The sequence below is a fragment of the Vigna umbellata genome, chromosome 4 (assembly GCF_029865625.1).
Source record: "Vigna umbellata cultivar VRB3 chromosome 4, Vumbellata_1.0, whole genome shotgun sequence".
NCBI lineage: Eukaryota > Viridiplantae > Streptophyta > Magnoliopsida > Fabales > Fabaceae > Vigna > Vigna umbellata.
The window spans coordinates 64,271,515-64,287,996 of NC_142168.1; the positions used below are offsets into that span (position 1 = coordinate 64,271,515).

At 38.7% G+C, this 16,482-nt stretch overlaps 1 protein-coding gene and 2 long non-coding RNA genes across 3 annotated transcripts; all 3 read right to left on the reverse strand.

Moving 5' to 3' along the window:
* Positions 1-1,669: 1,669 nt before the first annotated feature.
* Positions 1,670-3,528, reverse strand: LOC148200913 (uncharacterized). Its single transcript, XR_015785820.1, has 3 exons — positions 3,351-3,528; positions 3,149-3,239; positions 1,670-1,783 (listed from the first exon to the last, which is right to left on the reverse strand). It is a non-coding gene; the product is annotated as an uncharacterized LOC148200913 (long non-coding RNA).
* Positions 3,529-5,311: 1,783 nt separating this feature from the next.
* LOC148200914 (uncharacterized) lies at positions 5,312-8,407 on the reverse strand. The gene is made up of 4 exons (XM_088113086.1): positions 7,219-8,407; positions 6,739-6,963; positions 5,609-6,629; positions 5,312-5,426 (listed from the first exon to the last, which is right to left on the reverse strand). The coding sequence occupies exons 1-4, from the start codon at positions 8,405-8,407 to the stop codon at positions 5,312-5,314; spliced, it is 2,550 nt and encodes an 849-aa protein (XP_087969212.1).
* A 332-nt stretch (positions 8,408-8,739) lies between these two features.
* LOC148200915 (uncharacterized) lies at positions 8,740-15,247 on the reverse strand. The gene is made up of 3 exons (XR_015785819.1): positions 15,067-15,247; positions 14,865-14,955; positions 8,740-8,875 (listed from the first exon to the last, which is right to left on the reverse strand). It is a non-coding gene; the product is annotated as an uncharacterized LOC148200915 (long non-coding RNA).
* Between the last annotated feature and the right edge of the window lie 1,235 nt (positions 15,248-16,482).

Below are 16,482 nucleotides of genomic sequence, written 5' to 3' on the forward strand. Positions count from 1 at the left end.
TTAACTCAGACTTAGGGGGCATGTATAGGATATAGTGTATACCGAACGGTTAACATCACAAGTCGTTCGCTCACCACCACAACAATGGTCAACCAGGCCATCATCAACCGAATCAACTAAAGTCAACCGCGTTAAATAGTGTTGGACCATAATTGGGCCAACACTTAAGGTACTATTGGGCTAGTATTCCAGCAAAAATAAAATAATCAAAGGAGAATAAAATAATCAAGAATATCTGATTGAAGATCTGAAGATGTTGATAAGCAGTTAAGATATTGATAATCGTTTATGAGTAACTAACCGGATCTCCAAGTAAGGTTGTTTTTATTTGATCTATGAAACACTTATAAATACAATGACGAGTCAAAGGCCAGGTACGTTCAACTAAGACTTCACTACGTTCTACTTACGTCCGATCATGACTTAAATATTAAACTATGATAAACAGTTCATAAAAATGCTCCTAACTTAAGCGTCATAGTGCCTTTTGCAAGATTCTTTCCCATCAAGAGTATAACCGAACGACATCCAGAATCCAACCGAACGACACACGCAACTCAAGCATTGGAAAATAGCAAAACCACGTCAAAGAGGTTAATCTCTCCCGTCCTACACAAATTCTTACCGAAATACAAATGAATTATTATCTTACTTAGCACTCTTTTAACCGGTTTATATATTATAGATTCCTTATACTATCAAATGCATAAAAGTTTGGGTCTAATTTTATGCAAAGTATTTACTGGACAAAATTGTTGATAACTTAAAAAATTTATTGATAAACTAAAATTGTCAATGACTAAAATTTATGGATGAAATAAGTTTTATCAAAAGTTCAATCGGTAATTACTTTATTAATATTTATCAATAGTTAATTAAAATTAATTACAGAAATTTGTTGGCAGACAAATTTTATGTGAGATTCTAAGAAAGAGTGTATTTGGATTGAAGAAAGATTTGGAGAGGGAATAAATAGATTTAAAGAAAAAATTTATAAAAATTGTGAATTATTTGACGGTAATAAATAAAAAATAGTTTTAATATTAAGATGTAAGATTACACTTTACTCTTATAATCAAAATGAGTAGAAAATAAAATGTATTTAGTTAAAGTTAATAAAAAAAGTAATGTAATTTATTACAAATAAATTTAATTACATATTAAATTATAAAGAAAAGTAATAATATTATTAATATATGCTGGGAATTTGAATTGTTAATGGTACAATTAAAATATATATTCATATATGCATGTCTAACTTTGTAACATAGATAAAAAAAAATAGATTTTCATTTCAGTAGCCATCTACAATAAATATATGTGCAAATCTTTATATTATGTGAGAAATCATAATCCCATTTCTGAGCTTGCAATTCCACCCTCCCAAATCTGCTTGTTAATAGTAAATTTGTTGATCCAAACACTCCTTAGATAATTTGTGCACAAGCTCAAATTTGTTTTTACCACTGTAACATCCAAAATATAGTAATTACCATAATCAAGATTAATTACATTAAGATAATAAACAGTGCAGTCTTACAAAAACCGAACGAGCACTAAGATGTCGAACGTTCATAAAGCATACAGAAATGACGAACGCCATAATATAAAGAGTTTAAGACGAACGGTTTTACAGGATTACAACCGAACGTCTACATAAAACACGTATAAACTATACTATACTGGCGAGCGCTCTAGGGCTCGGCTTTCACTTCAACATCCACCAGCGTCGCGTCCTCCAAATTTTCTTCTTCCAGCAGTGTTTCAAGGGACGCTCCACCATCTGCTCACATCCACATGGATGATCATTGCATTTTGACAAGACGGAAAATACATGGACAGTAGACAACACAAGGAAAACAAGGGTAAGCTTACGTATTTTAAATTCATACTTCAACATTTATATTCAAATCATCACACAATCAGTACATACGCATATAACTTCAATCAAAACATAAATATAAATATTCTAGACAGACCGTCCGGACTGTATGAATCTGTGTAGTTTCAAGCGTCCTTGCACCCGAGTGATGTAGTAACTGGGTAACACCAACAGCTGCCACTCGAGGTAAGTCCGTTCTTACGTCGCCCATGTTAACTTATGGACTAAGGACCTCCTGCCGTTCCACACATGAGTACCCCCTTCTACTTGAAGAGGGTATCACGGAACATCAGGATGGACAGCGAGTCTAAACTTATCCACAGTCATACTTTACTAAATTCAATAACCAATCAGAGTCGTTCCTCCTTGGAACGCTCGTTCAAATATCAATCTCATAATTTCACCCCATATATGGTTCGTTCATTTATAATTCTCTCAATATCACATTTTCATTCTTTGTTACACTTCCATAAAAAGACGAACGTTAATTCACTGTATGGACGAACGCTATTTGAGATCAGGACGAACGCTATTTAAAACGGACGCTCGACATGAGGTCGAACGCTATTAAAGACTGACGCTCGACATGAGGTCGAACGCTATTAAAGACTGACGCTCGACATGAGGTCGAACGCTATTAAAGACTGACGCTCGACATGAGGTCGAACGCTATTAAAGACTGACGCTCGACATGAGGTCGAACGCTATTAAAGACTGACGCTCGACAGAGGTCGAACGCTATTAAAGACTGACGCTCGACATGAGGTCGAACGCTATTATTTACTCAAAGGGGGACGCTCGTTCTCGAGCAGAATTCTTTCCAAATGAAAGAATTCCATTTTAAAGTATCATAAGGAAAACCGAACGGTATAAGACCGTACAGTGACGAGCGTTAGTTAACAAAAGTAGGATTTAAGTGCAGAATTATCAACCTTAGCCAATTTTTCAGATTTCAACATTTTAACCTAAACTTTATACTTCAAATGAATCTCAGATTTATGAACTTTACACTCTCACTTCCAGATTACTTCATATTCAATAATCAACATCTTAACAATTCATACATTATAGTATTCATCCATACGATTCAACCATGCATGCAGCTCAACAATCCAGAAAATCATATCAGTACATTCATAACAGCACAACAGGGCTCGTTCATGCAGATCAGAAAATCACGCATACAAAGATTTCATACAGACAACCCAATCATGCTTTCATACAATCATACACGTATAAATTTAAATATATGTAAGCTTCCCTTACCTGGATAGCAGTGATCTTCCAAAAGCACGATTCTAGGGTTTCCTCTAACCACTTCTACTCTCAAGTTTCGTTCCACAGTTCCCACGTAAAACTAAGACACCAAAACAATCAACCAAAACTCAGACCTAGAACCCATTCATGCAACCAACTAGGGTTCGCATGAGACCAGAAAAGGGACGAAGCTTAAGACAGAAAAACTTACCAGTTCCGATCCAAGTTCTGTTCGGTCCAAATGAAAGGTCTCAACTGGACGAACACTCCTACGGTTCTGGAAAGTGAATCGGAGAAGAAGAAGATGAGTTATCGAAGAGAGAAGGTTACTGGTTCTAGAGAGAGATCAGAGAAATTGGAAAATCTGATTCAGAGGAAGGAGATGAGTGATACAGGTGAGTGGAGGGTTTTTCGAAAACTCTTTTTGCTTAACTCACGTTCGTTTGAACGAACGTCTCCCTCGCTGACACCTGCATACCAAACTCTGAATTGGAAGCTTCCAACGTGACAAGTGTCGTGTGTGCATGCAGAGCTTAGTGCGCAATTAATGCACTGGACGTGTGTCGCGGCTCATTGATGGAAGCTACTAGGTGAATCAGCAGTATCATAATTACTGATTTGACATCTAATTACGTTTTAAAATTTTCCGGGATCTCACATTCCACCTATCTACAAAAATTTTCGACCTCGAAAATTAGAGACTTACCCAAGAACAGATGAGGATACAAGTCCTTCATGGCGCTCTCACTTCCCACGTTGAATCACCCGTCTTAGCGTCCCACACTATTCACCAAGCGAACTTCCTTGCCCTTGTAGTACTTGGTGCGGCTATCTTCTACAAGACTGGATGCAATTCTAACGTTCGATCTGGACGTAGCTGAATGTCTTCTAACTCCAGTACGTGTGACGGATTTGCTATATATTTCGAAGTTGAGAGACGTGGAAGACAGGGTGAAGGTTGGTAGTTGGGGTGGCAACGCAAGCTCATACGCCACTGGTCCGATCTTCCTCAATATCTGGTAGGGTCCAATGAACTTGGGAGATAACTTCTTTGGACGAACGGCTCGTCCCACACCAGTGACTGGATTGAGTCGAAGGAACACATGCTCCCCTGCAGCGAACTCCAGCGGTCTTCTCCTTTTATCAGCGTACGACTTCTGCCTGCTCAAAGACGTCTTCAACCTCTCCTGGATTTGCTTGACTTTCTCGGTCGTTTGCTGTATAAGCTCAGGTCCAGTTAGTACGTGCTCTCCTTCTTTGAACCAACAAAGTGGCGTTCGGCATTTCCTCCCATAGAGTGCTTCAAACGGTGCCATTCCAATGCTCGCCTGGAAACTGTTGTTATACGTGAACTCCACTAGCGGCAGAACCTCATCCCATGCGCCTAAGTGATCTAGGACGCACGTCCTCAGTAAATCTTCTAGCGTCTGGATGGTTCGTTCAGACTGGCCGTCCGTCTGAGGGTGGTAGGCTGAACTCATTTGTAATCTACTACCAAGCTCGCTTTGAAGTGACTGCCAAAACCGTGAAGTAAACCTTGTATCACGATCTGAAATTATGCTCGAAGGTACCCCATGCAGACGAACGATCTCCTGGATATACAACTTAGCTAAGTTGGTTAACGACATCTTTAAGTTGACAGCTAGGAAGTGGGCGCTCTTGGTTAGCCTATCCACGATCACCCAGATTGAATCATGATTCCTGACCGTGCGTGGTAGATGAGTCACGAAATCCATGGATATGCTATCCCACTTCCATTCGGGAATCTCTAATTGTTGAAGCAATCCGCCAGGTCTTTGATATTCTGCCTTCGCTCGTTGACAAGTTAGACATGATGCCACAAAACGAGCGACATCACCCTTCATTCCAGGCCACCAAAACGATTTCCGGAGGTCTTGATACATCTTGGTCATGCCAGGGTGTATACTAAGACGACTGTGATGACCTTCCTCCAGAATGATCCTCTTCAGTTCGCCATCATTAGGAATGCACGTCCTACCCTTGTAACGCAGCATGCCGTCCGTTCCTGTGTTGAATTCCTTATCTTTCTTTGAAACGAGCGAGTCTAGTATCTTCACCAGATCTTCATCCTCACGCTGCTTCATTTTGATTCGGTCGAACACGTTGCTAGCTATTCTAAGGTTACAGCACTTGATGCTGTTCGGTTCAAACTCAAACTGTAACCTTAGATCTCTGAAACTCTCCACCAAGTTCAACTCGCGCACCATCATAGACGACATATGCACCACTTTTCTGCTCAGAGCGTCCGCTACCACGTTCGCTTTTCCTGGATGGTAGAGCAGCTCGAAATCATAATCCTTCAAGAACTCAAGCCACCTCCTCTGCCTCATATTCAACTCCTTCTGATCAAAGAGGTACTTGAGACTCTTGTGATCACTGAAAACTTGGAACGTGGATCCATACAAGAAATGCCTCCAGATCTTCAGTGCAAAAACGACCGCTGCCAACTCCAGGTCGTGCGTTGGATAATTCCTCTCGTGAATCCTCAACTGCCGAGACGCATACGCTACCGCTCGCCTCTCTTGCATCAAAACACAACCCAGACCTTGATTAGAAGCGTCGCAATAGACTTCAAACGGTTTAGACGTATCCGGAATAACCAGCACTGGGGCGCTCGTCAGCTTGATCTTCAGCTCTTGAAAACTGGATTCACAACGATCAGTCCAAGCGAACGGCTGATCTTTACGGGTCAATTGGGTTAGCGGCGCTACTATCTTAGCAAAACCTTCAATGAAACGTCTGTAGTAGCCCGCCAGTCCAACAAAACTACGTACCTCCGTGACCGAACGCGGACTCTCCCAATCCAATACCGCTCGCACTTTCGCTGGATCCACCGAGATGCCTCCAGCCGACACCACATGACCCAAAAACTGGATCTCCTTCATCCAGAATTCACACTTAGACAACTTGGCATATAATTCTTTCTCCCGCAACACTCCAAGTACGAGTCTAAGGTGCTCTTCATGCTCTTCTTCAGTCTTGGAATAGATGAGGATATCATCTATGAAGACAACCACAAACTTATCCAAATAGGGCCTGAATATGCGGTTCATGTACTCCATGAACACGGCTGGAGCGTTCGTTACTCCAAAAGGCATCACCACATATTCATAATGCCCATATCGCGACCTGAATGCTGTCTTCTGGATGTCATCTTCTTTAACCCTAATTTGATGATATCCGGATCTCAAATCAATCTTCGAGAATACTGCAGCCCCATGTAGTTGATCTAGCAAGTCATCTATCCTCGGCAAAGGGTACTTGTTCTTGATGGTCAGCTTGTTTAATTGCCTGTAGTCAATACACAACCGAGAGCTTCCATCCTTCTTCCTTACTAACAGCACGGGCGCTCCCCAGGGTGATACGCTCGGCCTAATAAATTTCTTCTCTATCAACTCCTCAATCTGCTTCTTTAGTTCAGATAACTCCGCAGGCGACATCCTATATGGCTGAACCGAGATGGGAGCGGCTGTAGTCACCAAATCAATTGTAAACTCCACTTCACGCTGAGGGGGAAGTCCAGGGATCTCTTCCGGAAAAAACGTCCGCAAACTCGTCCACAACTGATCGTCCCTTACCGTTTCTAGTGGACGATCGTTCTTCTACCCTTCCTCTGGATTCCTGATCCTCGTGAGTCATAATCAAGAAACAGCTGGCGCCTTCCATAATGTCTTCTTTCAGCTGACCGAGCGTCACTGAAAGAACTTCTTCATCTACACCAGGGAAGATCAACTCTTTCGCTCCACAATCAAGAAGAACACGATTGGCAGCCAACCAATCCATTCCTAAGATAACCTCCAAACCTTGAAGAGGTAAGCAGATGAGGCTAACTTTAAACCTACGCCCATCCACTTCTATAGGACACTTGACGCACATAGTGGACGTCCTAACCTCACCAGCTGCTGGGGTCGACACCACCAGATCAAACTGCATCTCGCTCACTTCTAATCCCAGCTTTTCAACACACGCCTTCGAGATGAAGGAGTGCGTTGCCCCCGAATCAAACAAAGCACAGCAGGGTCTACCAAACAGCATGCATTCACCAACAATAAGGTTACCTGAACTCGCTGCTTCAGCGCTCGTTATAGCATACACTCGCCCACTAGCTTGGGCTCGTCCTCCTCTTGGCTGATTTCTTCCAGCATTAGGTGGCCTCATCACAGCACGCCCACTCATATTGCACTCGTGATCCAGGTGCCCGTTTTTTCCACAACGAGTGCATTGCTTTACTCCCACCAACTGAGGGCATGAAGACCTATAATGTGGTCCTCCACACCGAAAACAAACAACACCTCCCTGTCCAGACTGTCCGACCGGGACTACTGCTTGTGATCCGCTCGTCTGAGAAGACTGATTTGGACGAGCGTAAGGAGGTCTCCTCTGTACAGCACCTCCCCTGGACACCATTGGTCCCCTACTCACTGTTTGCTGCCTCTTCAACCGTTTTGCCTCTGCCATATTCTTCTCCAAAACCTTGGCTCGCTCGACCATGGCAGGAAAAGACCGAATACACAAACTTGAGATCAACACTTTCAGATCACTTCTCAACCCATTCTCAAACTTCCTGCACTGCCACTCTTCGTTAGTAGCCATCGTATTGAACCTCAGGAGGTGTTTAAAGGTGTTGGTATACTCCGACACAGACTTGGTTCCTTGTGCCAGTTGAAGGAACTCAACTTCCTTAGCGTAACGTACGCTGTCCGGGAAATACTCCTCATAAAACTTGCCTCTGAAAACCGCCCAGGTTACTGGATTCCGAGCGTCCGTTAAGATGGCCTTCATACTCGTCCACCAGTGACTTGCTTCTCCAGTCAACAAATACTCTGTAAAAGCCAAGCGGCTCTCATCCGGACACCTCTTAGCATCATAAATACGCTCCATATCTCTCAGCCACTGGTCTGCCTCATCAGGAAGGCATTTCCCACTGAATTTAGCCGGGTGGTGTTGGAGGAAACTCTCCAGGGTCCACTCAGCAGTAGGCGGGGCAGCGTTGGAAGAAGACGCTCCCGCAGTGTGCCTGGTTGATGCTAAAATCTCCATCAGCTGTCGCTGGGTTGTTTCCGAGCTAGTACGGGAAGCTTCCAGACTTTGCATGGCAGCTTGGTTTTGCTGCATCAGGGTGGCGTTTTGTTCCATTAGGGTCGTATTCTGCTGTTGTAAACGGTCTATCACTGTCTCCAACAACCTGGCGTGGTTGGACGCATCAGGTTCGTTAGGTTGGGGTGGAGGAGGAAGTCTAGGGGCCATCGTTTTCTGTACCATAGAAAACGAACGTTAGAAGTGTCTAACAGTTAACACATTAACTTATTAAACACACTATGAGCACACAGTAAAAACGTAATGCACCCATAACCTACAGCGTCCTTAAGAGAACAAAACTGCTCTGATACCACTAATGTAACATCCCAAAATATAGTAATTACCATAATCAAGATTAATTACATTAAGATAATAAACAGTGCAGTCTTACAAAAACCGAACGAGCACTAAGATGTCGAACGTTCATAAAGCATACAGAAATGACGAACTCCATAATATAAAGAGTTTAAGGACGAACGGTTTTACAGGATTACAACCGAACGTCTACATAAAACACGTAATAAACTATACTATACTGGCGAGCGCTCTAGGGCTCGGCTTTCACTTCAACATCCACCAGCGTCGCGTCCTCCAAATTTTCTTCTTCCAGCAGTGTTTCAAGGGACGCTCCACCATCTGCTCACATCCACATGGATGATCATTGCAAAGACAAGACGAACGTACAGAGACCAGGACAACACAAGGAAAACACAAGGGTAAGCTTACGTATTTTAAATTCATACTTCAACATTTATATTCAAATCATCACACAATCAGTACATACGCATATAACTTCAATCAAAACATAAATATAAATATTCTAGACAGACCGTCCGGACTGTATGAATCTGTGTAGTTTCAAGCGTCCTTGCACCCGAGTGATGTAGTAACTGGGTAACATTAAACAGCTGCCACTCGAGGTAAGTCCGTTCTTACGTCGCCCATGTTAACTTATGGACTAAGGACCTCCTGCCGTTCCCACACATGAGTACCCCCTTCTACTTGAAGAGGCGTATCACGGAACATCAGGATGGACAGCGAGTCTAAACTTATCCACAGTCATACTTTACTAAATTCAATAACCAATCAGAGTCGTTCCTCCTTGGAACGCTCGTTCAAATATCAATCTCATAATTTCACCCCATATATGGTTCGTTCATTTTATAATTCTCTCAATATCACATTTTCATTCTTTGTTACACTTCCATAAAAAGACGAACGTTAATTCACTGTATGGACGAACGCTATTTGAGATCAGGACGAACGCTATTTAAAACGGACGCTCGACATGAGGTCGAACGTTATTAAAGACTGACGCTCGACATGAGGTCGAACGCTATTAAAGACTGACGCTCGACATGAGGTCGAACGCTATTAAAGACTGACGTTCGACATGAGGTCGAACGCTATTAAAGACTGACGCTCGACATGAGGTCGAACGCTATTAAAGACTGACGCTCGACAGAAGGTCGAACGCTATTAAAGACTGACGCTCGACAGAAGGCCGAACGCTACCAACAACGTGTTAGCAAAAATCAAAGATGAAGTTTTGATGATGAACAGATTTGCACAAGTCAAGATCCATAAAGACAAATTGAGGATCTCTGTATTTTATAAAGCTTTTATAATAATCAAAGTTGATGTAATAGTGCTCAAATATGTATTAGGGTTGATTCTTGTAATTTATATTTGATTTATTTAGTTAATCGATTATTCCTGAGAATAATCAATTAACACTAGCCGTTGGGGTTTCAGATTTGAAAAACTAGCCGTTGGAGGTTTCAGATTTGAAAAACTAGCCGTTGGGGGTTTCAGATTTGAAAAACTAGCCGTTGTACTCATTATTAATCGATTAATATTTATCTTAATCGATTAAATGCGTTAGATGGCCCGTTTTCGAAGAATGGAAGGGTATTATGTTGAGTCTATAAAATGGCTCACTCTTTATCTCAAAAATAACTCTTCCCTTGTGCAAAAGATCTCTGAACTCTTTGAGAACTCTGTGAGATTGTTGAAGCTAAGGAAACTCTTGTCTGCAAGTCCTGAAGTGGTACTGTGGTGACAGAGGAATAGCTTGTTCATCCTTGGTGTGTCTGAGGAAGTGTCTGGAAGAGGATCATCCTTCGTGAAGCATTCGAAGGAGGTGGTCATCCTTTGTGAAGATTCAAAGGAGGTGTAAGTTCATCTCTTGTGGTTTCAAGAGAGGTGGTAATTTCTAAACTGTTACAAATTGTTTTTCTGTGTGACTAATATTTGTAACTGTTTTGTGATAGTGAAAAAGGTTTATCTTGTTTGAGATAAGCGACTGGACGTAGGATCCTAGTGATCTGAACCAGGATAAAATCACCTGTGCAATTTTTCTCTTTCCCTTACTCTGTTATTTACATTCAATTATCTGCTTAGTAAGAAAGAATTGAGAGAAAAATATTAAAAAGGCATAATAAGAGAATATAACCAATTCACCCCCCCTCTTGGTTTGTTACCACGCTAATAATTCCGCTGCAGCGATTCTAACAATTGGCATCAGAGCTTGCTTTGATAGTCATTCAAATGGCAGGATCACATCAAACCTTTGGAGAGGGTGCATCAATCAATAGACCCCCACTATTCACAGGTGAGAACTATGCATTCTGGAAGGTAAGAATGCAAATATTTATTGAATCTATTGATTGTGAAATTTGGGATGTTATTGCGTCTGGTTCTTCTGTTCCTACTAACAATATACAGGAACCAAAGCCCCGTGGTCAATGGACCATTGAAGAAAAGAAAAGATTTCAGAATGACGTGAAAGCTAGGAATATTATTGCATCAGCATTGACTGTTGATGAGTTCTACAGGGTTTCTGTCTGCAAAACTGCTCAAGAAATGTGGGACGTGCTCAGAGTAACACATGAAGGAACAGATGACGTAAAGAGGGCAAGAAAGAATTCCCTGATTCAAGAGTATGAAATGTTCAGGATGAAGCAAGGAGAAACAATTTCTGATGTTCAAAAACGCTTCACCAACATTGTCAATCATCTCATTGGACTGGGTAAGTCATTTGATACTGACGAATTAAACATTAAAATTTTGAAGTCTTTAGACAGGTCGTGGCAACCTAAGGTGACTGCAATCTCGGAGTCACAAAACCTCAACACCATGACTATGGCGGCATTATTTGGAAAGTTGAGGGAACATGAATTAGATCTTGGAAGACTTGATGAAGAAGAAGCTAAATCCAAAACCAACAAGAAGAGTTTGGCGTTAAAATCAGAGGTTGATAGAAGCAAAGGTAAATCGGAAGATGAAGACTCAGACGAAGAGGAAAACTTAAGCCTTGTGATCAAAAGATTAAACAAATTCATGAAGTCTAAAGGTAAAGGAAGGTTTAGGTACGAAAAGAAAGATAATCAGGCATCTTCCTCAAATTACCGATGCTACAGCTGTGGAGAAAAGGGGCATCTAAAGGCAGACTGTCCAAATCAGAAGAGAGGTGAAGACAAAAAGGAGAAAAGATTCTTCAAGAAAAAGAAAGCATACATTGCATGGGAAGACGATAATGAGTCCTTTTCAGATTCAAGCGATTCAGATGAAGAAGCAAACATCTGTTTAATGGCAGATGATGATAATGTCAGCCAAGTAAGTAGCTCACATTGTTCTGATAATAATAGTCAAGTTGATGAAGATGAATTGCATGAAACATATGCTGCATTGTTAATTGAATCTGAAAAATTAAATATTTCTCATAAAAAGCTGAAAAAGGATTTTAAAAATTTAAAATCTGAATTTGACAACCTTCTTGAAGAAAATAAAAATTTGAAATTTACTTCTGAAAATCTCACTAAATTAAATGATGCCTTGAAAACTGAATTTTCAAATTCATCTGAAGAAAACAGAAGTTTAAAAAATAAATTTTTATATCAAGCAGAAGAAATCAGGAATTTGAAAAATAAAGTGCTATATTATGAAAAAGAAAAATATGTTGCTAATCATGAATGTGAGTCTTGCATACAATTTAAATATTTTTCTGAACAAACAACCTTAGGAGAATGTAGCAAAAATAATGAAAATAAGGTTGTTAAAAATGAGTATGTTCCTAAAATTAAAAACAAACAAAATAAAAGAACCCGTAGAATTTGGGTAGAAAAAGGAACAACTCATAGGAACACAAACTTTGTATCATGCTTTTATTGTATGAAAAAGGGTCATACTTCAAATAAATGTAAAATTAAGCATTATGGTGTTCCAAGTGGTAGATTTGTTTGGGTTGTAAAATGATTTCTTTTTTTTAAATCTAACCCAAAGGACCCATACAAGTAGTTGGGTACCTATTGTTTAATATTTAGAATTTCTTTAAAACAAAATTTAAGATAATTTTATTCCAAGGCTGATGAAACTATTTTTTTGGATATCTTCTAATATACAAAGCATATATAGTTTTCAATCGGAAAACATTTGAAATAGAAGAATGTGTGCATGTTGTCTTTGATGAAATTGTAGACCTTGAGGCAAAACCTCTTGAGTCAGTTGAATTAGATGCAGGCAATGATGAAGATTTGTAGAAGACAACAAATGAAGCGAAGAATGATGACAATCCTCAAGATGAAGATCTAAACAAAATGTGGAAACAACCTAGAGGATTATCATTACGAAGTTGGAGGCATATCTAAAGGGGTAAACATTAGAAGAGATCTAAGAATCTTTAGAAATATCTTATGATTGAATTTTTAAATGCGTTCCAGTTTTGCAATTTTGAAAATCTAGCCATATTTTTGTATGCTTTAAAATTCCTATCTTATATAGTTCAATGTATGTTTAAACAATGTTTTATAAGTTCTTCATCCTAAAATTATTTGCTTTAAATATCCTATTGTGTATGTTTGAATGAATCTTTAAATTTGAAATATTTTTAGCTCATATGCATACATGCTTTTATTAAGGGGGAGTATTATCTTAGGGGGAGAACATCAAACACACCTTTTTAATTATGATCAAAAAGGGGGAGAAAATGTTTAAAGCTTATTTAAGCTCATTTGCTTATTTGTGTTTATTCACTAATGCACTTTTTCTTCCATAAGTTGTGTTTTATCCAGATTATTACTAAAAGCTTTAAATCAAAGTAGTTTTTGATCATCATCAAAAAGGGGGAGAATGTTAGCAAAAATCAAAGATGAAGTTTTGATGATGAACAGATTTGCACAAGTCAAGATCCATAAAGACAAATTGAGGATCTCTGTATTTTATAAAGCTTTTATAATAATCAAAGTTGATGTAATAGTGCTCAAATATGTATTAGGGTTGATTCTTGTAATTTATATTTGATTTATTTAGTTAATCGATTATTCCTGAGAATAATCAATTAACACTAGCCGTTGGGGGTTTCAGATTTGAAAAACTAGCCGTTGGAGGTTTCAGATTTGAAAAACTAGCCGTTGGGGGTTTCAGATTTGAAAAACTAGCCGTTGTACTCATTATTAATCGATTAATATTTATCTTAATCGATTAAATGCGTTAGATGGCCCGTTTTCGAAGAATGGAAGGGTATTATGTTGAGTCTATAAAATGGCTCACTCTTTATCTCAAAAATAACTCTTCCCTTGTGCAAAAGATCTCTGAACTCTTTGAGAACTCTGTGAGATTGTTGAAGCTAAGGAAACTCTTGTCTGCAAGTCCTGAAGTGGTACTGTGGTGACAGAGGAATAGCTTGTTCATCCTTGGTGTGTCTGAGGAAGTGTCTGGAAGAGGATCATCCTTCGTGAAGCATTCGAAGGAGGTGGTCATCCTTTGTGAAGATTCAAAGGAGGTGTAAGTTCATCTCTTGTGGTTTCAAGAGAGGTGGTAATTTCTAAACTGTTACAAATTGTTTTTCTGTGTGACTAATATTTGTAACTGTTTTGTGATAGTGAAAAAGGTTTATCTTGTTTGAGATAAGCGACTGGACGTAGGATCCTAGTGATCTGAACCAGGATAAAATCACCTGTGCAATTTTTCTCTTTCCCTTACTCTGTTATTTACATTCAATTATCTGCTTAGTAAGAAAGAATTGAGAGAAAAATATTAAAAAGGCATAATAAGAGAATATAACCAATTCACCCCCCCTCTTGGTTTGTTACCACGCTAATAATTCCGCTGCAGCGATTCTAACACAACGAACGCTTATTTACTCAAAGGGGGACGCTCGTTCTCGAGCAGAATTCTTTCCAAATGAAAGAATTCCATTTTAAAGTATCATAAGGAAAACCGAACGGTATAAGACCGTACAGTGACGAGCGTTAGTTAACAAAAGTAGGATTTAAGTGCAGAATTATCAACCTTAGCCAATTTTTCAGATTTCAACATTTTAACCTAAACTTTATACTTCAAATGAATCTCAGATTTATGAACTTTACACTCTCACTTCCAGATTACTTCATATTCAATAATCAACATCTTAACAATTCATACATTATAGTATTCATCCATACGATTCAACCATGCATGCAGCTCAACAATCCAGAAAATCATATCAGTACATTCATAACAGCACAACAGGGCTCGTTCATGCAGATCAGAAAATCACGCATACAAAGATTTCATACAAACAACCCAATTATGCTTTCATACAATCATACACGTATAAATTTAAATATATGTAAGCTTCCCTTACCTGGATAGCAGTGATCTTCCAAAAGCACGATTCTAGGGTTTCCTCTAACCACTTCTACTCTCAAGTTTCGTTCCACAGTTCCCACGTAAAACTAAGACACCAAAACAATCAACCAAAACTCAGACCTAGAACCCATTCATGCAACCAACTAGGGTTCGCATGAGACCAGAAAAGGGACGAAGCTTAAGACAGAAAAACTTACCAGTTCCGATCCAAGTTCTGTTCGGTCCAAATGAAAGGTCTCAACTGGACGAACACTCCTACGGTTCTGGAAAGTGAATCGGAGAAGAAGAAGATGAGTTATCGAAGAGAGAAGGTTACTGGTTCTAGAGAGAGATCAGAGAAATTGGAAAATCTGATTCAGAGGAAGGAGATGAGTGATACAGGTGAGTGGAGGGTTTTTCGAAAACTCTTTTTGCTTAACTCACGTTCGTTTGAACGAACGTCTCCCTCGCTGACACCTGCATACCAAACTCTGAATTGGAAGCTTCCAACGTGACAAGTGTCGTGTGTGCATGCAGAGCTTAGTGCGCAATTAATGCACTGGACGTGTGTCGCGGCTCATTGATGGAAGCTACTAGGTGAATCAGCAGTATCATAATTACTGATTTGACATCTAATTACGTTTTAAAATTTTCCGGGATCTCACAACCACTTACATTTATTTTTATTTTTTTTCCTTTAGTTATATAAATATTAAAGCCTATCCGAATTCGCTAACATTTCAGCTTGTGAAATTTGGAGAATAATGTTTGCACGATCCATATTCAAACCTTTTCCTTCTTCCTTGTTTTTTTTTTTTTTCTTTTGCAACGCTTGTCCAAAACTAATTTACATTAATTTTAAATTATCATTATTTATAACACATGTAATTTAAATATTTTTTTAATTAGTAATTTTTAAAATAAAAGCATATTTATGATTTCTATCTTCAAAAATAACTCTTCACTTGTGATATAGTTTTGATACTGTAATTTTGAAAGATGATAAAATGATTGATGTAATATTTTTTAATTGTTAATAGTACAATTAATATCAATCATCACTATTTTTCAAAATCAAAATCAATAAATAGAAACTCAATTATAAGCATATAAATAATTTCTTGTAATACAAATTTATCATTTAATATATAAGAAACTATTTATATAACATTTATTATTTGATGGATAAAAACTGATTGTCAATATTCATCAATAATTACCAATGATTAAAATTAATTCACAAAAATTGGCAAACCAAATTTTATGAGATTTTCTTTTCACCATTTTCTTTTTAATTCTAGTTCTTTAGTGTACAAGACGGATGATGTTAGTAAAGCAACCGATGATGATGTTGGTAAAGCAAGCATGATTTCAATACATATAGATGAGTTTAGATTATATATTATGGTTTTTTGAACACTTAACGGTTTTACAGATGTATTGTTAATGGAATATATTTGAATTGAATTTTTTATATTTATGTGAAGTTGAGATTATAAATATTTTGAATTATAGCAAAATTATGCATTTAACTCACTCAAGTGAGATAAATGTTGAATATAAGTTTCCAACCAAATAACTACTTATATAAGTCATGAATTTTATCCTCAAGCAACAATTCGTTTTTTAAGTAA

Excerpts from the sequence above, each read along its gene's own strand:
- LOC148200914 (XM_088113086.1), bottom strand. The coding sequence starts at position 8,407 with ATGGCCCCTAGACTTCCTCCTCCACCCCAACCTAACGAACCTGATGCG. Across the intron at positions 6,964-7,218 it reads CGCTGAAGCAGCGAGTTCAG|GTTTGGAGGTTATCTTAGGA; the intron begins GTAACCTTATTG and ends TACCTCTTCAAG. Across the intron at positions 5,427-5,608 it reads TATCCAACGCACGACCTGGA|GAAAAGCGAACGTGGTAGCG; the intron begins GTTGGCAGCGGT and ends TCTACCATCCAG.